This window comes from Stegostoma tigrinum, chromosome 7 (genome assembly GCF_030684315.1).
Source record: "Stegostoma tigrinum isolate sSteTig4 chromosome 7, sSteTig4.hap1, whole genome shotgun sequence".
Classification (NCBI taxonomy): domain Eukaryota; kingdom Metazoa; phylum Chordata; class Chondrichthyes; order Orectolobiformes; family Stegostomatidae; genus Stegostoma; species Stegostoma tigrinum.
Window position 1 is genome coordinate 64,830,747 of NC_081360.1, and position 23,840 is coordinate 64,854,586.

General features: G+C 42.9%; 1 protein-coding gene across 9 annotated transcripts in view; it reads right to left on the reverse strand.

Moving 5' to 3' along the window:
* Positions 1 to 23,840, reverse strand: part of LOC125454018 (bile salt export pump) — a 104,257-nt gene that overhangs the window by 66,787 nt on the left and 13,630 nt on the right. For 6 of the 9 annotated variants that reach the window (XM_059647345.1, XM_059647346.1, XM_059647351.1 and 3 more), the window contains 6 exons: positions 11,260 to 11,281; positions 11,029 to 11,085; positions 10,858 to 10,906; positions 8,281 to 8,528; positions 2,879 to 2,966; positions 25 to 158 (listed from right to left, as the gene is read on the reverse strand). In XM_059647345.1, coding sequence (XP_059503328.1) covers positions 25 to 158; positions 2,879 to 2,966; positions 8,281 to 8,528; positions 10,858 to 10,906; positions 11,029 to 11,085; positions 11,260 to 11,281 — 598 coding nt within the window. Of the gene's footprint in view, positions 1 to 24; positions 159 to 2,878; positions 2,967 to 8,280; positions 8,529 to 10,084; positions 10,477 to 10,857; positions 10,907 to 11,028; positions 11,086 to 11,259; positions 11,282 to 23,840 lie in introns of those variants that run through there. The other 3 variants (XM_059647350.1, XM_059647348.1, XM_059647352.1) reach the window with 3 other exon arrangements.

Below are 23,840 nucleotides of genomic sequence, written 5' to 3' on the forward strand. Positions count from 1 at the left end.
CATGAAGTTTAATAGCATACTCACTCTGACATCCTTGTATTCAATTCTCCAGCAGAATTACAGTCAAACCAACCAATCTCCATTCGCATAATTTGTTTGAAATAAGCCTTTCTTATTTTTCGAACCTGTCGGGCTGCTGCTGTAACCCAGAAGCATATCTAGCAACAGAAGATGTAACATAATTACACTAGTATATCTGTTTTGCTGCTACCCTCAGCCTTTACACTATGTGGGGAAATGAACAAATGGGTTAGAGTTTAGCTGGAAATGTTATTGTTTTCATTTCTATTTCTATTCAATTCAGACTAGAATGGTGAGGAAAGACTCTTCTCTCACCCTGTCAGGGATAAGTGTTTTGCATTAGATGGATTTCATTAGCGCATATTATATTAATGGAGTAGAATTCGTGGAGCTCTACCTTGTCATGTTATACATGACTTGAGATTATTAATTGTAGATGTTGGTCTCAAAACAAACACTAACAAGGTCTTGAAATTCCTTTTTGTGAGAATATAAGACATAAGGAACAGGAGTACCTCTTTCAGATCCTTGAGCCTACTCTCTTATCTATTAAGATCATTGCTGATTTGTATATGGCCTTAACTCCACATTCCCACTTATCCCTTGTAAATCAAAAACTTGTTGAACTCAGCCTTGAATATGTTCAATCAGTGATAATGGGAACTGCAGATGCTGGAGAATCCAAGATAATAAAATGTGAGGCTGGATGAACACAGCAGGCCCAGCAGCATCTCATGGTCTAGGCCCGAAACAACAGCTTTTGTGCTCCTGAGATGCTGCTTGGCCTGCTGTGTTCATCCAGCCTCACATTTTATTATCTATGTTCAATCACACTGCTTTTGTTGCTATCTTGGGAAGAGAATTTCAAAGATTAACAGCCCTCTAAATTCCTTGTTTTCTCATCTTAAATAGGAGATCCTTTATTCTGTGACTATATCACCTAGTCTAGATTCCCTCATAAGGGGAAATATCCTTTTAGTATGTGCTTTAAAATGTAACCCTGCTTGGAACCTTATATCTTTAAATAAGATCAACTCTCCTTTTAAACTCCAATACAGTCCCACTTTTCCTTCCAGGACAGCTCCTTCATCCCAGGAATCAATTTAGTGAACCTTCTCCGAAATGACTCTTTAAATATGGTGACCAAAACTGTACACAGCACTCTTTGTGTGTCTTGTGTATTTGCTTCTAGACTTTCCATCTTTTATAGTCTATCTTTATTGCAATAATGGTCAGCCCTTCCATTTGTCCTCCCAAATTCTAATTGCATTTTCATGATCATTTTTTGATTCATCAATGAGAACTTGCAGATCTGTATGCCATTTTATAGTTAGTCAGAGAGACACAATATGGACAGGAGCAGGTGTTATATATTTTTGTCTTTTTCAAAATGAAGAATTCTAATGATGAATGTGTGGTGAGATTGTGATGTGTGACATTAATAGCTGCTTGCATTGGTGCCCCTGGCTCTAACTGCGAAGGAGTAGGTAGGATTAGTGTCACCGCTAAAATCCCTTTGCCTTGAAGGCAAATTGTATTTTGAGTGGGAGGATAGAATTTTGGCAGGAGTGGGTCCCAGAATTTCTTCTTTCCAATGACATCACTGGAAACATAGCTGTTACAAAATTAGACTCCTTAGACTCCCTACAGTGTGGAAACAGACCATTCAGCCCAGCAAGTCCACACCAACCCTCCGAAGAGCATCCCACCCAGATTCATCCCCTTCCATGTCCTTATAACCCTGTATTTTCCATGGCTAATATACCACACCTACACATCCCTGAACACTGTGGGCAATTTAGCATGGCCAATCCACCTAAGCTGCACATCTTTAGACGACGGGAGAAAGCTGGAGCACCTGATGGAAACCCATCCGGACACAAGGAGAACATGCAAACTCCACACAGTTGCTCGAGGGTGGAAGTGAACTGTTATCTCATCTTAAATAGGAGATCATTTATTCTGAGGCTATATCACCTGGTCTAGATTCCCTCATAAGGCTCTGTGAGGCAGCAGCAACACCTTGGATCCTCAGTTAAAACCTGTCTCCATAACATTATCTGCTAGTGTATTCTGGATTATTCCCATTTGTTGTGAAAACATATTTTCCCTCATGTCACTGTTGCGAGTTTTGCTGTTGAAATGCAATCTTTGCATTGTGATGTAGCCACTAATGCTATGGTGCTTCTCCTTATTTGTTAAACAAAAATTTAAGAAAGGATATTTAGCACAACTGGAAAAAGCATAATTTACTTGGTCTGCTTTAATACTTCAGGAATACTTCAGAATACTTCATAAATCAGAGTGGGCTTTTTTACCAATTAATGTAACATAAGGAAAACTAATTGATGTTCACAAACAGGACAATTCAGAGTTTCTAAGCATGTGAAAGCCATTCCCCATTTTTGAGAAAATTCCTCATTCTGAATAGTCGACCAATTCAAAGTTGACATAACAAGCAGAAAAGATATTTGCAAAAATGAATGCATTTTTACCTTCTCCATGGAGACATGAACAGTCATCAGTCGAATTAAGCTCACAATTTACTACTTTACAAAAGATTTAGAATTCTGCAATTAAATATTAATTTGTGTTTGGGTATCAGTACTGAAGATAATGTTGATTATTGTGAACACCAATCAGATTAATGGGGTCCCTATCACAGATGCTGTCTTGTTTAATGATAGGAAGCATGAGAAGTTTTTAACATTGCTGATAACCTTCTATCATTGCACAAATCAAAATATTCTTAGTTTAACTAAAGTATTCAATTAGTTATCAGTTTAGAAATCTTGCTATAATGGATGATCAATTGTTGGAAATTAACAGTTGAAAACTAGATTCACTTAAAACCTACCTGGCAGTAACCCAGGAAGAACACAAATAGTCCTATTGCAATGTAATAATAAGCAAACATGGACATTTCATACTCAATATCTAAGACCCTGCAAAGACAAATTCAAAATTTTTAGCTCACGTATTTAATTTATTGCTGATGCTGTACTGGTGGCAATCTTATTCATAAAATATTTATCATAATAAATAAGAATCAAATTATTAAGGCTTCATTACTTATACCATAACACACCGTTGGTTTTCTTTGAAATAAAGCTTCTGATTTTCACAACATTTGTAAATTCCTGAATTCCTTTCGAGCCACAGTCCTGAGAGAACTAAAGGTTTTATTAGTGTAAAGAAAAGGTGACATTTTAGGTCAGACAATGCATGTTAGGTGTGAGACCTTGTTTAGAATCTGTCTTTTAGTTTGGATTCAAACTGGTTTTATTTCTAAAGTAGGAATTTATAAAACATCAAATTAATCGACTGTCTATAAATTGCCTGCATTTTGAACAAAATGAATATTTCTACAAATGCAAATTCACTCCATTCATGTGTGTGTGTGTTCGTGTGTATGTGAGAGGGGTGGGGGAGAGAGAGAGAAAAAGAGAGATAGTGTGTGGATGAGTATGTGTAGTGTAGTGGCGTTCCCTGTAATGCGACATGAACCCAAGATCCTGGTTGAGGCCGTCCTCATGGGTACCGAACTTGAGTATCAACCTCTGCTCGGTGACTGCGTTGTTGAATATCCTGAAGTCTGCCTTGGAGGAAGTTTACCTGAAGATCCGAGACTGAATATCCTTGACCACTGAAGTGTTCCCCCACTGGGACGGAACATACGTGTCAGGTGATTGTTGCGCTGTGTCTGTTGAACTATTGTCATAGTGTCTGCATGGTTTTGCCAATGTACCATGCCTTGGGGCATCCTTGACTGCAGACTGTGAGATAGGCAATGTTGACCAAGTCACATGAGTACCTGCAATGCATGTGGTGGGTGGTTTTCCCATGTGTAATGGTAGTGTCCATGTTGATGATCTGACATATCTTGCAGAAGTTACCATAACAGGCTTGTATAGTGTTGTAGTTGATGGTGTCCTGAAGACTGGATAGTTTGCTGTGAACAATGGTCTGTTTAAGGTTTGGCAGTTGTTTGAAAGTGAGAAGGGGAGATGAGGGGAAGACGTTGGTGAGGTGCTCATCGTCATCAATAATACGTTGAAGGCTATGAAGAACGTGGCATAGTTTCTCCACTCCCGAGAAGTACTGGATGTCATAGGGCATCCTATTGGACATATCCCGTGTCTGTCTTCTGAGGAGATTATTATGACTTTTCGCTGTGGCACATTGGAACTGGCAATCGATGAGTTGGGCGTCGTATCCTGTTCCTATGGGGGCATCCTTCAAGACCTTCGGTTGTCTGTCTCATTCCTTCTCATCCAAACAGATTGTGTGTGTGTGTAGGGCTTGCCTGTAGGGGATGGCTTGTGTTAATATTAAGGTGAGGCAATTGCCTAGTGTTATTATTACTGGACTGTTAATCCAGAGACCCAAATAAAATTCTGGGGACCTGGGTTTGAACCCCACCATGGCAGATGATGGAATTTGAATTCAGTAAGACACCTGGAATTAGGGATCCAATGATGACCATGAACCCATTGTCAATTATTGGAAAAGCCTATCTGGTTCACTAATGTCCTTTAGAGAAGGAAACTGCCGTTCTTACCTGGTCTGGCCTAACGTGAGTCCAGACCCATAGCAATGTGATTGACTCTCAACTGCCCTGTCGGCAATTATAGATGGGCAATAAATGCTGCCTGGTCAGGCAACTCCCCCATACCTTGAATGAATAAGAAAAAAACTATGTTTCAGGTGGAAAATAGAAAAGTACAGTATCATGAGGTTATCTGTGGGCTTGCAGTAGAGCGATGTACAGAGGTGTCGATCCTTGATTGAGAAGCATGTGTCCAAGAATGAGACTGATTCTAAAGAGTAGTCCATCTGATGGTGAGATGAAACTTGTTGATTTCACTATGTAGTTGTTTCAGTGATTACTTGCCAGGTCTCCAAAGGAAGAAAATGTTGTCAATGTATCTGGTGTATAATGTTTGTCAGTGGTTGTGTGCAGCAAAGAAGGCTCGTTTGAACATGTGCATGAAAAAGTTGGCATGTTGGGGAGCAAATCTGGTCCCCATGGCTGTTCGGTGTGTTTGGATGAAGGACTGGTTGTTGAAGGTGAGAACTTTGTTGTCGAGGATGAAGCGGATGAGTTTTAGAATGGCACCTGGAAATTGGCAGTTAGTGGTATTGAGTACTGAGGCTGTTGCAGTGATGCCCTTGTTGTGGGGGATGCTGGTGTAGAGTGCCAAAACATCCATTGCAACGAGGAATGTTCCTGGTTTGACTGGTTCGTGGGTGCTGAGTTTCTGTAAGAAATCTGTAATGCCACGTCAGAAGCTGCGTTTCCCTGTACAATTAGTTTATAGCCACAGAGGTTCTCACACATGGTCCGATTGCCTGATACAACGGGACATCCAGATGTGTTGGCTTTGTGCATCTTTGCAAGGCAGTAGAAGTCCCATACACCGGAAATATGTGGGATGGGAGTGTGTGGTGTATTCTGAAGGACTGGACCAAAAATCTGTTCAGTTAACAATTGTGTTCTTTGATCAGATGGTCTTAAGCCTATCTGTCGAGCCCTGCGCAACGGTCCTCCAGACGGGTCCAATTAGACTCCTTCTGTGCCCCCTCCCCCATGGATCTCTCTGTCGACTGATCTAGTTCGTTGGTTGTCTCACTGGGCTCACTGCTGACATTTTGGAAGAATTGTCTGCCACGAGACTAGTGGAGTCCATTTTGGTGGTGGGTCAGAAATTGAATTCTCGGCTGAGAACTTTGCTCTTGTTTGGTTGACGGATGTGGTCAGATAAGTTGACAATGGATTTTCCTGTGGTAGTACCACCTTCAACTGGGGTGCCAAGGGACACTTGGTCATCGCTGGTGGTGATGCTAAGTTTCTTGTTCTTGATGTGTATGTAGGTTGTGTAGTTCTGTCGCCTCATCTGTTTGGCAGTGTCTCGTAACTGTAAATGCTGTATCTTGAGCGCAAACTGAGAATATGGACTCTATCGTGATTTCAAGGTTACAGCATTTGTTCTAGAGTTGGTGAACAAGATGATTGTGGAGTTTGTGAGTGGTGCAACGTCAAAGTCTCTCAGCATAATCAGTGTTGTAGGTCGACATGAGTGGGTTCACGATCTGCAGTCCTTTTGGGATCTTTTGTGCTTTGTTACCTTTCTGTAGAAACTTGATGTCTGTGTTGACGTGCACAATTTTCTTGGAGATCATCTCCACTTTCAGCCACCAGTTGGTGTTGATGATAGCCATGATATGGAGGCACCGGTGTTGGACTAGGATGGACAAGGTCAGTAATCACATGGCACCACATTATAGTCCAACAAGTTTATTAAAAAACACACACACACAATCTCTCTCTCTCACACACACACACACACACACACACACACACGCGTGAATCTATGGGGTGAATTTTATTTGCAGATACATTTTATTCTGTTCAAAGAGCACACAATTATAGACCGTCAATATGGCGTTTTATGAATTTCTACTTTAGAAATACAACCAGAGTGACTACAAATTAAAACACAAACAGATTCTAAATGAGGTTTCACACCAAGCATGCATTGTCTGACCTACAATGTCACCTTATTCTTTTCACTGATAAAACCTTTAGTTCTCTCAGCATTGTGACTTGAAAGGAATTCGGGGATTTACATGTGCACATTAATCAATTAAAACCTTCTGACTGATTAAAGGTTTAACAGCATCTTAGGTTTGTTTAGTACATCCTCAACAATGGATTATCCTTTGATCTTTAACTTATAAATTCTGTGTCTGATACTACTTTCTCACAAACACCTGAAGAAGGACTGAGGCTCTGAAAGCTTGTGTTTTTAAATAAACCTGTTGGACTATAATCTGGTGTTGTGCGATTTCTGACTTTGCTCATTCTAATCATAAGATGACTTGCACAAAAACATGTTAGATAGTTGTTGCTTGCACAGAGATGATGGCTGAAGGCCACCTCCAGTTCTGTAAGATTCTGTGATTGTCCAGACAAACAGATCTGAACTAGAAGAGAGATGAGATGTTAAAAATTATTAAGTTTTTGGGAGCGTGATATTCCTGCTTAAGAAAGCATGGAGAAAATGTACAGAAATGTTAGATACTTTGTTTAAGTTCAGCTTTAGGGCCATTTCATTCATAGTATGTATTGGGGGAGGCAATATCTAGGCTGCTCATTCAGAAACTCAGCTAATGTTCTGGGAACCCAGGTTCGAACTCCACCACAGCAGATGGTGGAATTAGAATTCAATTTTTAAAAAGTCTGGAGTTAAAATTCTACTGTTTACTATGAAGCCATTGCCAATTGCCAGGAAAAACCCATCTGGCTCATAAATATCCTTCAGGGAAAGAAATCTGCCACCCTCACCTGGTTTGACCTACATGTGACTCCAGACCCAAGGCAATATGGTTGACTCTCAACTGCCCTCTGAAATGGCCTAACAAACCATTCAGTTTCAGGGCAGCTGGAATCAAGCAATAAATGCTGGCCAGCGAGCAATGCCTAATTCCCACAAATGGATTTTTAAAAAAAACTTGATTTCTCTGGCATGTCTATTTATATCATTACTGCTTTGCAATAATATATTTTGGGCCCTTTAACATCAGTCCTCATGTGAAACATGGTGACTAAGATTGCTTAAGTTCCAATTCGATATAGTGTTGCTTCTTGATCTGTGTATCATATTTTATTGTAACATTTATGAGATCATCCTGCTTCAAATTACACAGTATTTTCTGCTCAATTCAAGAATATTCAGTTTATAATTTTAAATCAATCATTTTAAACTATGCTAAAACTCTAAAAGTTAATAACAAACAATAGACAATGCAAATATTTTCAGCAATTTCAATTATTTTACAAAATTCCAAAATATCTACTGCTTCCCTCAGTGAATTATTGCACATGGGTTCTTATCTATTACCGGCTGCAGATAGGTGAGTAGGATTCAGAGACAAATCCTATTTTTAAAAGATAAGAAATTATAATGTACTTGATCCAAATACATTTTAAACACTCGGATTTTTCTGCAAAAAAGCGGCCCATGCAGCTAGTTCCCATAAATTCTGCACCAGCAGGTTCATCCCACTCACCAGGAAATATTGTGGACCATGCACGTAGGTGTATCACAGGCTAATAATGAGTCAACACCTTGACAGAATGCTGAGACTCACCCAGAGATCTCAATACCCTGTCCATCTGATTGAAGCAGAAGGCAAGTAAATGAGTAGATCAAAAATGAACAAAGAAAGCTGCAGAGAAAGTAAGCATCAACTTACCCACATGGCACTGTCTCATTTTTTTGGTTATGGTACTCTGACCCATTCACCCAAGTTATCATGCTGGTATTATAATTGCAAATCTTTTCTTGGTCTTTCAATTCTTGTAATTCAATGTCATATGCAATAAAGGTATCTGTCAACAAGCCAAACACCACTAGAATGGCAGGTTGGGCTACTCCGTGAAGCAGAGCACAGATTCCTCCGCATACCATCAGGGTGATTTCATAGCAGGAAGCAAACTTGAACTGGAAGAAAGAATATTTAACATTATATTGTAAGATAAACATTTGCTTTTCATTTTCTATCCTCGGAAAAATGTGTCACATGAGAAAAAGACCAATGAGTGATAATACAGTGATAAAACAAATGGGTAAAGAAGTTATTCACGCACCAAAAATCTGTTTATGACTTTAAAACATTAACAAGTTTTAAATTTTGTATGAGGGTCATTATGAAGTTTGGTGCACAGCTGATTCTAATTTGAAAATACCATGTCAAAACCTTTACATTTGTTATAACATTTCCCAGTTCTGATGTGAGGGCAGTGTTATGGAAAAAGTTGCTGGTTTAGAGCATTAGACATATCAGGTATACAAATGGGAATTTACACACATTATCTTTTATTTGGAAGATCTTAAAGAAATTTAAGATATCCCAAATTAATTTAGTCCCATTTGCCAGCATTTAGCCCATATCTCTCTACACTCTTTTTATTTAAGTACACATTTGCCTTCCCTTCTTCCTCTGGCAGCTCATTCCCAGCTTGTACCACCCTGTGATGTATCACAGACACAGATCATATCACTTAGAAATAACTATCCTTTTGTGACAACAATCACTCCCTTCTTTCTATGTCCTTTCCCTAATCCAGTGACTGCTGAAAACAAACAGTGCATTAAGAATTGCTCAATAAAAATCAATAAAACTGTGGATGCTGTAAATCAGGAACGGTTAAGCATTGTTAAGAATGAGTTAAGAATTGCTTGCCTGTTCCAATGCCCCTGATGGAGATTTAATTCTCTTGTTCATTACTCTTCTGTTTGAACGCAATGCATTTTGTGGTCAAGGGATTTTCAATCTCTCAGTCTGGAGTCTGCCTCCAAGAATGTTAAAACTAGTCATTAATATGTCATTGAATGTGGGTCTTTAATAGGAATAGTGGGTGATTTTGTGGCAGCAGCTGCAACTGTTATCTCTATTCGGCATTGACTCTTGCCTGTAAATGCCACCGATGACGCACACTGTTCATTGGCAGTCTGGAGAATGGAAAATATATTGCACATGGCCTAACGTGGAACCAATTGTTTACATTCTATGTTGCAAAAGTGATTGATGATACGTTCCTAACCTCAATTTCACAGCCTGTTAGTGAGATAAGAAAAACCTCAAATTGACTCAGCAAAACTCCTTTATCATGTGATGCCTCTACTTAATAGCACTAAGTCCATTGTCAGCCAAAGTATCAGGCTCTTCCACGCCGAAAAAAAGTGATTCATGAATTGTTTCCTCATTACTTGAAAACACCCAAACGCATGACATTTGCTTGAACATCTGTTCAGAACATTCACAAAGGTAAGCATGATGATTAAAAAAAATTGCGAACAGTTAAGCTACTTTGTGATATGAAAATATATTTGGAGGTCAGTTTGAAATGGGAGATAGTTCCTGCTGTGACTCTTTATTGGCTCTATTGCTTCTTTTGATTGGCCTGACATGATCCATGATTGATGGAGCAGCATTTTCTGTATACTCTAGAGATAGGGTGTCTCCTAAATAGTCTTCACTTTTGCTATAGACTTACTCTATATGCATCATTACTCTTCTTCCTTTTCCTAGACTGCCTCCATTGTAGGGAAAAAAAGGAAAAGTCCATTCTTGACATCGAGATAAGAATGCCATGATAGAAAATGCAAAGGAAAATAATTTCCTGTGATACTTCTGAATGGCAGTTTGCAGAATCCTTCCTAGAAACAGTCAAAGTGATAGTCAAAGCCAGAGAACATAATCATTTCCTGATCTATCAGCTCTTGTGGGTTATGCATATCTCATTCCTGAAAATTTTGCCTATATCTGGCATTGTACTGGTGTAAATTATGAAGTATGCATTTGAAATTATTTGACAATCAATTTTCAACATATTTACATAATTGGAAGGGGGAATAGAGCTGGTGATGAGGTAATGAGTGTGGGTTGCTGATGGATGAAGGGTACTGGTGAGTAAGGAAGGGATGATGGGTGCTGAGTTGTGGCAGGCTTTTCCAGCAGACAGTTCTACCCTGAAGTATGTAAATTAGAGACACATTGTCACTGGTAGCTCATGCCAGAATTACAGCAATATTTGTACCAAGAATAAAATTCCAGGTTTGTGCTATTTAGAATCTTTGATACATTAGCCATCTCCCACAGAAATATCCAAGGGTGAAATTTAATTCCTTAGGTTATAATCTAGGCAAGAAACAATCAAAGAAATTCACTGTGATATAAAAATTTTTGGGGGGGAAATTATTCTGAACATTTCAATGTATTACATAGAATATATAATGCAAAAATATTAGCAATAAAAGTCAGAGTTACCAGCTCAAAAAAGCCGATCCTAATGCTTTCTTCTTTTTTCTGTGTTAATCTTTAAATACAACAAAATTAAACATCCATTTAACTCTTTGTCAGCCCAACATGAAGAAATTGCAGTAGCATATAACTAAAATTTTTATTTGATTATTTGTATGATACTTGATCTGGGCTTACATCTCTCCATTTTTTTCACTTTTTGAGGATGATTTTCCATTTACTGTATAGGTATTCCTGTAAGTCATGAAACAAGAATACAACTCCGAGTGAGTTAAGGGAATGAAGAAGAGAAAATAGTTCCATTCTAGCAGTGTTCAAAGCAAAGCATTTCACTGTCCATGGAAGAAAACACATGCACAAAGGCATTTTGTTTATAAGCAGATAAGTAACCTTCAGCAGCATACTCACTTTCGATGAGAACCATCTATATCTGCAACAGAGAAAACAGTTCATCACACAACATAGCAGAAAGAAAGGACGACCTTGCATTTATATATCAATTTTAATGATGAAATTTACAAGAGTGTATTAAAGTTGGAAATGATTTTAAAAATTAGTTGAAGTAACCAAAAGCTTTTTCAATATTCTTTTAACGTATATGAGGGCATTAAAGGAACACAGTGAGAAGAGAATATAAACAGATGTAGACCATTCAACTCCTTGAGTTGATTACAGCCAATATAATCATAGCTGATATGTATTCTGGTCCATAATGGCTACCAAAACTCAAACAATGTCAGATTCAAAAATATTAATTGAATTAGCATCTATTGATTTTGTAGGGGAAGATTTCACACTTCTAACACTCTTAGCATATCTGTGTATCCTAATGCCTATGTGGCTTAGCTTTCAATTCAAGGCTATGTCCCCTTAAGCTAATCTCCCCACTATCAAAAATATTGTACCAACATTTTGCATTCCTTCCAAAATCTTAAAGTGCTCAACCAAATCTTGATATAGCCTTTTAAATATCAGGAAATACACGCCTATGTTTTCTTAATTTCTCTTTGCAATCTTACCCTTGGAGGGCTAATAACATTCCAATGACTTTGTCCAGCATTCCTTTCGAGGCCGCTGGGAGATGAATGTTATGGTGTGGATGATACGGAGGAGAATGCTATAGGGATTAAGAGACTGAAGGCAAAGCCGCAAATCACAGAAGCATTACAGCGCAGAAGGAGGCCAGTCGGCCCACTGAGCTTGCAAACAGCTCATTAAATGAGCATCAATACCTAGCACCAATCTCTAGCTTTTTCCCCACACTACGGCACATTATTTTTGTCCAAATAACAATCCAGTGCCATTTTCACTGCCTCAATTGAACCTGTCTCCACCACACTTCCTGGCACTGCATTCTATACCCTCACTATTCATTAAGTAAGAAAGGTTTTCCTCACTTTACCCTTGTTTCTTTTGCAGATCACTTTAAATCTATGTTGTCTTGTTCTTGAGCAGAAGCAGTTTATCTCTCTGTATTCCACCTAGACTGCTTATGATTTTTAAAACTTCAGCCATATCTTCTCCTAACCTTCTGTTCTCTAAGGAGTACCATCCCAACTTCTTCAATTTATCCTCCTAACTGGAGTTCCTCATTCTTGTTAACTGCTTTTGGACTCACTTCAAAGCATTCACATCGTTTGTATAACGAAGCACCGAAAATTGTACACAGTACTTCAGCTGAGGTCTAACAAGTGACTTTTAAAAGTTCAGGATCACCTCCTCACTCTTGTAACCTACACCTCTATCAATCAGGCCATATGCTTTATTTATTGCTTTCCCCATTTGCTCTTCCACTTTCAATGATCTGTGCATATATACACCCGGGTCCCTCTGCTTCTGCATCCCCCTATTGTGGGACAAAAGGTAGGAACTTCACAAATGTTCAGGGCAAAATTTAAGGCTGAAGGACCTTAAAGTATGAGACAATTTAAGAATGAAAATTAGGAAATTGACCTGTTGGGAAATAAATTAGAGCATGATTTAGTCAGAGATGGCAGCAGTGATGACTGAGCAGGACCTAATATGGGATAAATAATGTAGACCAAAGTTTTAGATAAAAGTTTAAAGAAGTAAAAGAGTGGAATTTGACCTAATCTGAAAATGACAAAACTACGACTATGGAATTACCATATACTTCTACAATTCTTTCTCCACCTTGAAAAAGGAGTTTTACAGATGGCACTAACCTGCACTTAAGTATTTTCACTTCAAAATGGCTACATGAATATAAGTATCAAGAGAACAGATAACAAAATGTGAGGCTGGATGAACACAGCAGGCCCAGCAGCATCTCAGGAGCACAAAAGCTGACGTTTCGGGCCTAGACCCTTCATCAGAGAGGGGGATGGGGTGAGGGTTCTGGAATAAATAGGGAGAGAGGGGGAGGCGGACCGAAGATGGAGAGAAAAGAAGATAGGTGGGGAGGTAGGGAGGGGATAGGTCAGTCCAGGGAAGACGGACAGGTCAAGGAGGTGGGATGAGGTTAGTAGGTAGGAGATGTCAGCGTGCTCCTGAGATGCTGCTGGGCCTGCTGTGTTCATCCAGCCTCACATTTTATTATCTTGGGTTCTCCAGCATCTGCAGTTCCCATTAACACTGATACAATTTTAACCTCACTGCGAAGCATCTTCCAGGGATGCCTAACCTGAAGAAGTTACCCTCCTCCCTCCAGACCAACCTCAGGGAATCTCTCTCCCACTGCAACTCTCTTGTAATCTCTTCAGCCTTGAAATTGCTCGACCATGTCCTGAAGCAAACCAGGTACCACAGCCACATCACCTTCCTCAGCACCTGCCTACGGAACCGGATCATCCCCAATGGACTACAGTCTACATTCAAGCCTTCCCAATTTGGCCCCAACCGTGACCACCTCTACACCCAGAATATTCAGACCTTCAGAAGCGTTTGTCCCTGCGAGTCCTGAAACAGACACTCGCCGCCATGCGCCGGCACCTCCAGACACTGCAATCCAGCCTGCCCCAGCTCAGAGCCTCCCTCTCCCAGACCTGCAAAGGACCTCTGCTGTTTTTCATCCTCCGCAGGATCCACAGACTGAACACCCAGTTCTACTCAGCTTTACTGGACACCAAAAATCGTAAGTACAACAAACTCACTGGCCCCTGCCACCCACAAGAGGATTCCTGCACCTCCCATATCCCGAGCCTGTCCCTGCCCCTCCCCCACCTTGCACCCGCCGCCATTGACCATGAGGACACGGCCGGAGACCCAACCGATGACGTCACATCCGCCTCCACCGGCCACACCACTTCCGACCGCTGCTGCAGTCACCGCCTCCACTTCCAGTTACAACACCTCACACACCACCCTCACCGCAGCTGCTGCCACCCACCCCCGCTCCTCTAACCGGCGACGGAACCCCGCCCACGGCCGACGCCGACGGAACCCCGCCCACGGCCGACGACCTCATCGCTCCGCCCACAACCTCCACAGCCAGCAACCCCAGTGATTACAGCCACACTGAGCCCTGCCGCATCTTCAACATCCCCCCAGACCTCCCACTGACTGAGGATGAATGGTCAGTCCCTAGTAAGGGGCTCACCTTTGTCCCCCTACAACCATACATCAACGAATACCAGTCACGGTTGGACATAGAACAGTTTTTCCGCCGCCTTCGCCTCCATGCCTACTTCTTTAACCGGGAACCTAACCCTCCCTCCACTGACACCTTCTCCCGCTTCCAACGCAAGTCCTCCTCCTGGACACCACCCCCAGGCCTCCTACCTTCCCTCGACCTCTTCATCTCCAACTGTGTCGAGACATTAACCGCCTCAACCTCTCCACCCCTCTCACCCACTCCAACCTCTCCCCCGCAGAACGGGCAGCCCTCCGCCCCACCCCAACCTCACCATCAAACCCGCAGACAAGGGTGGTGCAGTGGTAGTATGACACACTGACCTCTACATCGCCGAGGCCAGACGCCAACTCTCCGACACCACCTCCTACCGCCCCCTCGATCATGACCCCACACCCGAGCACCAAACCATCATCTCCAACACCATTCATGACCTCATCACCTCAGCGGACCTCCCACCCACAGCCTCCAACCTCATTGTTCCCCAACCCCGCACGGCCCGTTTCTATCTCCTTCCCAAAATCCACAAACCTGCCTGCCCTGGTCGACCCATCGTCTCAGCCTGTTCCTGCCCCACCGAACTCATCTCCACCTATCTGGGCTCCATTTTCTCCCCTTTGGTCCAGGAAATCCCTACCTACGTCCGTGACACCACCCACGCCCTCCACCTCCTCCAGGACTTCTGATTCCCTGGCCCCCAACACCTCATTTTCACCATGGACGTCCAGTCCCTATACACCTGTATTCCGGATGCAGATGGCCTCAAGGACCTCCGCTTCTTCCTGTCCCGCAGGCCCGACCAGTCCCCCTCCACCGACACCCTCATCCGCCTAGCCAAACTCGTCCTCACTCTCAACAACTTCTCTTTTGATTACTCCCACTTCCTACAGACAAAGGGGGTGGCCATGGGCACCCGCATGGGCCCCAGCTATGCCTGCCTCTTTGTAGGTTACGTGGAACAGTCCCTCTTCTGCACCTACACAGGCCCCAAACCCCACCTCTTCCTCCGTTACATTGATGACTGTATCGGCGCCGCCTCTTGCTTCCCAGAGGAGCTCGAACAGTTCATCCACTTCACCAACACCTTCCACCCCAACCTTCAGCTCACCTGGGCCATCTCCAGCACATCCCTCACCTTCCTGGATCTCTCAGTCTCCATCTCAGGCAACCAGCTTTTAACTGATGTCCATTTCAAGCCCACCGACTCCCACAGCTACCTAGAATACACCTCCTCCCACCCACCCTCCTGCAAAAATGCCATCCCCTCTTCCCAATTCCTCCGCCTCCGCCGCATCTGCTCCCGCAATGAGGCATTCCACTCCCGCTCATCCCAGGTGTCCAAGTTCTTCAAGGACCGCAACTTTCCCCCCTTGACCGCGTCTCCCACATTTCCCGCAACACATCCCTCACACCCCACCCCCGCCACAACTGCCCAAAGAGGATCCCCCTCGTTCTCACACACCACCCCACCAACCTCCGGATACAACGCATCATCCTCTGACACTTCCGCCATCTACAATCCGACCCCACCACCCAAGACATTTTTCCATCCCCACCCTTGTCTGCTTTCCGGAGAGACCACTCTCTCCGTGACTCCCTTGTTCGCTCCACACTGCCATCCAATCCCAAAACACCCGGCACCTTCCCCTGCAACCACAGGAAATGCTACACTTGCCCCCACACCTCCTCCCTCACCCCTATCCCAGGCCCCAGGATGACTTTCCATATTAAGCAGAGGTTCACCTGCACATCTGCCAATGTGGTATACTGCATCCATTGCACCCGGTGTGGCTTCCTCTACATTGGGGAATCCAAGCGGAGACTTGGGGACCGCTTTGCAGAACGCCTCCACTCGGTTCGCAATAAACAACTGCACCTCCCAGTCGCAAACCATTTCCACTCCCCCTCCCATTCTTCAGATGACATGTCCATCATGGGCCTCCTGCAGTGCCACAATGATGCCACCCGCAGGTTGCAGGAACAGCAACTCATATTCCGCTTGGGAACCCTGCAGCCCAATGGTATCAATGTGGACTTCACCAGCTTCAAAATCTCCCCTTCCCCCACCGCATCCCAAAACCAGCCCAGTTTGTTCCCTCCCCCCACTGCACCACAGAACCAGCCCAGCTCTTCCCCTCCACCCACTGCATCCCAAAACCAGTCCAACCCGTCTCTGCCTCCCTAACCTGTTCTTCCTCTCACCCATCCCTTCCTCCCACCCCAAGCTGCACCTCCATCTCCTACCTACTAACCTCATCCCACCTCCTTGACCTGTCCGTCTTCCCTGGACTGACCTATCCCCTCTCTACCTCCCCACCTATACTCTCCTCTCCACCTATCTTCTTTTCTCTCCATCTTCGGTCCGCCTCCCCCTCTCTCCCTATTTATTCCAGAACCCTCGCCCCATCCCCCTATCCGATGAAGGGTCTAGGCCCGAAACGTCAGCTTTTGTGCTCCTGAGATGCTGCTGGGCCTGCTGTGTTCATCCAGCCTCACATTTTATTATCTAAGATACTACAGGAACTAGGTAAAGTTCCAATTAATTAGATGATCACTGAACTCAAAATTGATTTAAGTATATTACTACCTGGTTATGTCTGGTAGCCCAGAAAACCACTGTTATTGAATCACATTACTCATACTTGTGGTAAAAGAGAGGCCAAATTTTACGTTAATTTTGCTGAGAAATGATTTAAAATTCTCAAGGATTACCATGATCGGAGGCTTATGGGCAGATCCTCAAAGTTTGTAACAGGCTACATTGGAGCACTGGAAATTGTGATGGGGGTTATGCAAAACGAATGAACACACCTTATAGAGTCCTTCACAGTCACTAGCAGATATTGAAGGCTAAACTGCAATAACAACAGTTTGATTGTTTTTCCCTCCTCTACAAATTTCAACTGTTCCTTTCACTTATGATTTATGCTATCTAAATCATCTCAGATGACTGTCTTGTGCAGATGCTTATTAAGGATGAAACAGGCTAAATTGCTAGTTTCTTTCATTTCTCCAGAACATGTGGTTGGTTCTTGGAGAATATCTATAGAAACTGAAGGGGAACATTTGTTTGAATATTGACTACAAAAGATTCTTTATAGCAAAACTAGCACATACTTCTTCCGGTTACATTGCTGCCAAAAGAGAAGCTTCCTAAGTACTGAATATTATGGGTTGGTTTGAATCCAATCTGTTTGGTTCAGGCATAGCTGGTTCTAGTCAATTGAGGTCAGGTCTTGAAATGGCTTGAGCTTCTTTGCTAATGGGATAGAAGAGCGGCATGTGTGATGTGTCAGTTGGCCAATTGGAGACTAAAATATATCTACTCCATTTTGTTGCCTGCACAGTCATTACTGATATGGCCCTCTTCTGAACTATGTTGTGTGCAGTATACTGATCACTTGTGGAAAGTTTTAAATTTAAATGAACTTATTCAGACATATCATTACAGGTCTCAATTAAAGGTGGGGCTTGAACACAGGTCTTCTGGCCCAGTAGGAGGGACACTACCATTGTGCCACAAGAACTCAGATTATAATTAGACTGCAGAGATTAAATTAAAGAATCACAGGAAGGAGAAATATTCATATGAGGAGAGATTTGGAAAATTAAAGTCAAAAGGCAAAACAATAGTGTAAAGTAATGATGTGAATAATGACAACTAGATTGTGACAGGAAGGGATAGAGAATATAAACATTATTTAAATAGCACTAGTACAGGGAAAATGGTTAAAAAGACAAAATATAAAGCTTTTTACAGAATGCGTGCATATTTGTAATGAGATGGATGAGTTAATATCACAAATAGAAATAATTAATATTTTATGATCACTATTCCTGAGGTATGATTTCGAAGTGACCACAGCAGAGGCTAAGTTGGCATTTTTAAAATTTAGGAAGAAATGAAAAAGAGAAGGGAAAGCTTTATTTATAAATATTGGTTCAGTAGTGAGAAATGGTCATTGTTCAAATGGTCCATATATAGAATTAGTTGGATAGTAGATAAGAAATAGGAATTGAAATAAGACTCTGATGAGAGTGACCTATAGGCTTTCTGAAAGTAACTACACTATTGTTCAGTGCATAAATCAAGAAGTAATGAAGGTTCATAAGAAAGGTACTGAAATAATCATGGGAAATTTAAATTTGTACATGGATTAGACAAAATTGACAAAGTAGTCTGACAATAAGTTCGTAGAATGTATTCAGGACAGTATGTTTTGGAACCAATCAGGGAATAGGCTATCATAGAGCTAGTGATGTCCAATGAAGTAGAGATAATGAATGACTTCTTAGTAGAGGATCCTTTAGGTAAGAATAAATATACCTTGTTAGAATTTTATTTTCTGTTTGAGCTGAATCTAGAGTCTTAAACACAAGTAAAGCAAGTAACACGGCTAAGGAGACAGGGTTGTGTGAAATAGACTGTGAAATAGGTTTAAAGACAAAGAAGCTGTCGCAGGCATTTTAGGAGATATTTCATAGCTTAACAACCATTTTTCAATGAAGAAAGAAAGGTGCTATGGGAATGATTCCAACCATCCATAGCTAACTAGGCAAGTTAGGGATGGCATGAGAAAAGATTAATGGTATTCCCTACGAATGGGAAACTTTCAGAAGCCAGTAAAGGATAAAATAAAAATAATAGAAGGAGAAATTAGTCTCAGAGAAATCTGAAAAGAATTATAAAACAGACAGTGAAAACCCCTACAGGTATACAAGAAGGAAGAGAACGGCAAAAATAAGTGTTGGTCCCGTAAGTAAGATGGGGAAATTAATAATGCGAATCAAGAAATGGGCAGAAACGTTGAATAGAAATTTTACTTCACAATGGAAGATTACAGAAAGCATATCAAGAAATTATTCACGGAGAGGAGAGAGATTCACTGAGAGGAAAGGGTTAAAGAGAGGGAATTAAAATCACTAAGAGAAGAGAAGAATTTGGTGAGGAGAGAGAATTATGAAGAGAAGTCGGGGAGAGAGAGAGAATCACAGAGATTTGGAAGGGGGGAAAAATCATGGATTGGATAGAGAGAGAAAATCACCCAGACTAATGGGCAAAATTAAAGCAGACTGGGTTGGGATAATATACTGCCATGGATTGAGAACTGGTTAACAGATAGGAAACAGAGAATAGGAATAAGTGTGTTCAGAGATAATGGGAACAGCAGATGCTAGAGAATCGGAGATAACAAAGTGCGGAGCTGGATGAACACAGCAGGCCAAGCAGCATTTTACGAGCACAAAAGCTGATATTTCGGGCCTAGACGCTTCATCAGAAAAGGGGGATGGGGAGAGGATTCTGAAATAAATAGGGAGAGAGGGGGAGGCAGACCGAAGATGGATAGAGGAGAAGATAGGTCAGTCCGGGAAGGACGGACAGGTCAAGGGGGCGGGATGAGGTTAGTGGAAATGGAGGTGCGGCTTGAGGTGGGAGGAGGGGATAGGTGGCAGGAAGAACAGGTTAGGGAGGCGGGGACGAGCTGGGCTGGTTTTGGGATGCAGTGGGGGGAGGGGAGATTTTGAAGCTTGTGAAATCCACATTGATACCATTAGAGTGCAGGGTTCCCAAGCAGAATATGAGTTTCTGTTCCTGCAACCTTTGGGTGGCATCATTAAGGCACTGCAGGAGGCCCAGGATGGACACGTCATTTAAGGAATGGAAAGGGGAGTTAAAACTGTTCGCGATTGGGAGGTGCAGTTGTTTATTGCGAACCGAGCGTAGGTGTTCTGCAAAGCGGTCCCCAAGCCTCCGCTTGGTTTCCCCAATGTAGAGGAAGCCACAATGGGTACAGAAGATGCGGTATACCACATTGGCGGATGTGCAGGTGAACATCTGCTCGATGTGGAAAGTCATCTTGGGGCTTGGGATGGGGGTGAGGGAGAAGGTGTGGGGGCAAGTGTAGCACTTCCTGCGGATGCAGGGGAAAGTGCTGGGTGTGATGGGGTAGGAGGGGAGTGTGGAGTGGACAAGGGAGTCCCGGAAGGCAGACAAGGGTGGGGATGGAAAAATGTCATTAGTGGTGGGGTTGGATTGTAGATGGCAGAAGCGTTGTATCCAGAGGTTGGTGGGGTGGTATATGAGTACTGGGGGATTCTCTTTTGGCGATTATTGCGGGGGCAGGGAGGGATGAGTTGAGGGAAATGTGGGAGACACAGTCGAGACACATCTCAAGCCGCACCTCCATTTCCTACCTACTAACCTCATCCCGCCCCCTTGACCTGTCCGTCCTCCTCGGACAGTTTTTACAAGTTCAGAGTTTTGGTCCAGTTTTGTAGAATGTGAGGATTTTTCCTTAATTATACAGCATTGACTAGTGGTGTATCACAGGGTTCAGTGTTAGGGCCCAGTAATTTGTGATACATATAAATGGCGTAGATGACAGACCCAAATGCTGTATTTCTAAGATTGCTGGCCACACAAAATTGGGTGGGACTGTGACATGTGAGGAGGATTCAAAAAGGCTTCAGGGTGATCTCGGCAAGATGAGTGTGTTAGTAAGCATGGCAGATGCAGTATAAAATGGATAATTATTAATTTATACACGCATGTGAAAAATAGAAAAGTAGAATATTATTTAAATGGTGATGCATTGAGAAATGTGGATGTACAAAGGGATCTCAGTACACTAATCAATGAATGTAAGCAGGCAGGTGCAACAAACAAGTAAGAAGACAAATGGATTGTTGGCCTGCTTTATAAATGAATGAGTTTAAAAGTAAAGATGTCTTATAGTAGTTACACGCAGCCTCGCTGAGACCACACCTAGAGCACTGTGCGCAGTTTTGATCTCCCTACCTAAGTGAAGATATACTTGCCATTGAGGGTGTGTAGCAAAGGTTTACTAGGCTGATACTGGGATGGCAGGAGCGTCCTATGAGGAGAGATTGATTTTACTAGTTCTATACTTGCTAGAATTCAGAAGAATGAGAGGGGATTTGATTAAAATTATAACATTCTAGCACAGCTATACAAACCAGATGCATGGAGATGTTGCCCCTGGTTAGACAATCTAAAATGAGGGGTCATAGTCTCAGAATACAGAAAAGACCGTTTTAGGACTAAGTTGAGGAAACACTTCTTCACTTACAGGGTGGTCAACGTGAAATTTGCCTAATAAAAAACAAAGTTGCTGGAAAATCTCGGCAGGTTTTTTAGATTAGATTCCCTACAGTGTGGAAACAGGCCCTTCGGCCCAACAAGTCCACAACCGCTTCTTGGAGCATCCCACCCATACCCATCCCCCATAACCCACATATCCCTGAACACTACGGGCAATTTAGCATGGCCAATCCACCTAGCCTGCACATCTTTGGACTGTGGGAGGAAACCGGAGCACCCGGAGGAAACCCACGCAGACATGGGGAGAATGTGCAAACTCCACACAGACAGTTGCCCGAGGCTGGAATCAAACCAGGTCCCTGGTGCTGTGAGGCTGCAGTGCTAACCACTGAGCCGCCGTGCCGCCCCCGGGCAGCATCTGTGGAGGAGAAAACAGAGTTAACATTTTGGGTCTGGTGATCCTTCCTTAGAACCGATGGTGGCTGGGAAAACATCAGTTTATATGCAGAAAATAGGGAGGTGGGTGGGGTAGGGAGTAAACGATAGGATAGAGCCTAAAGATAGAGAAAGACCGCTGGACAGACAAAGGAGTTGCTAACGATCAGGCTGGGAGGGTAAATAGTCATTAATGGGGACTATTAGACTGTTGGTGACTAACAACAGGGGGTGCCATTTCAATGCACCATCTTGCTCTCTGGCCAACATCTCTGTCTCTGGCTTGCTACAGTTTTCCAGTGAAGCCCAGCGCAAGCTGGAGGAACAACATTTCATTTTCCACTTGGGGACCCTACAGCCCTCCAGACTCAATATTGAGTTCAATAATTTTAGGGCCTAAGCTCTCCCATGTCCCAGCCCCCAACCCCACACCCCCTTGTTACCACATAGCCTGCTACTTCTCACCCCCTGTTGTTAGTCACTAACAGTCCCCATTAACAACTATTCACCCTCCCAGCCTGATCGTTAGCAACTCCTTTGTCTGTCCAACTGTCTTTCTCTCTCTTTCAGCTCTATCCTATCGTTTACTCCCTACCCCACCCACCTCCCTATTTTCTGCATATAAACTGATGTTTTCCCAGCCACTATCAGTTCTGGGGAAGGGTCACCGGACCTGAAACATTAACTCTGTTTTCTCCTCCACAGATGCTGCCAGACCTGCTGAGCTTTTCCAGCAACTTTGTTTTTGCTGTGAAATTTGCCTACTCAGTTCTTAGTTTCTATAATTCCAAGAGGCAAAAAGGAGGTGAGTTTACAATAACTATAATTACTGGAGAAAATATTATAGCAGAACAATTGAAACCAGAAGTTGATAAGTCTCCTGGAGCTAATGGCCTGATTTTTGAGACTGTACTACGATTTTGCTACAGTGACAGCAGTTGGTTGTAATCTCCCAAAATTACTTAAATTCTGGAAGACACCCCACAGATTGGGAAACCGCAAATGTAACATTACTTAAAGAGCACACAATTGCATTCAAAGCTATTCAGAGGAGGTTCACTAGACTGATACATTGGAAGAAAGTTTGGCTTATGAGGAATTATTGAACAATGAACACATACTCATTGGAGATAATGGGAACTGCAGATGCTGGAGATTCCAAGATAATAAAATGTGAGGCTGGATGAACACAGCAGGCCAAACAGCATCTCAGAAGCACAAAAGCTGACGTTTCGGGCCTAGACCCTTCATCAGAGAGGGGGATGGGGGGAGGGAACTGGAATAAATAGGGAGAGAGGGGGAGGCGGACCGAAGATGGAGAGTAAAGAAGATAGGTGGAGAGGGTGTAGGTGGGGAGGTAGGGAGGGGATAGGTCAGTCCAGGGAAGACGGACAGGTCCTATCCCCTCCCTACCTCCCCACCTACACCCTCTCCACCTATCTTCTTTACTCTCCATCTTCGGTCCGCCTCCCCCTCTCTCCCTATTTATTCCAGTTCCCTCCCCCCATCTCCCTCTCTGATGAAGGGTCTAGGCCCGAAACGTCAGCTTTTGTGCTCCTGAGATGCTGCTTGGCCTGCTGTGTTCATGCAGCCTCACATTTTATTAACATACTCATTGGAGTTTAGATTAGATTACCTACAGTGTGGAAACAACAAGTCCACACTGCCCCTTGATATATTCCACCCAGACCCATCCCGCTATAATCCACTCAACCCTGAACACTATGGGCAATTTAGCATGGCCAATCCACCTAGCCTGCACATTGTTTTTTGGACTGTGGGAGGAAACCGGAGTACCTGGAGGAAACCCACGCAGACACGGGGAGAAGGTGTAAACTCCACACAGACGGTCGCCCGAAGCTGGAATTGAACCCGGGTCCCTGGTGCTGTGAGGCTGCA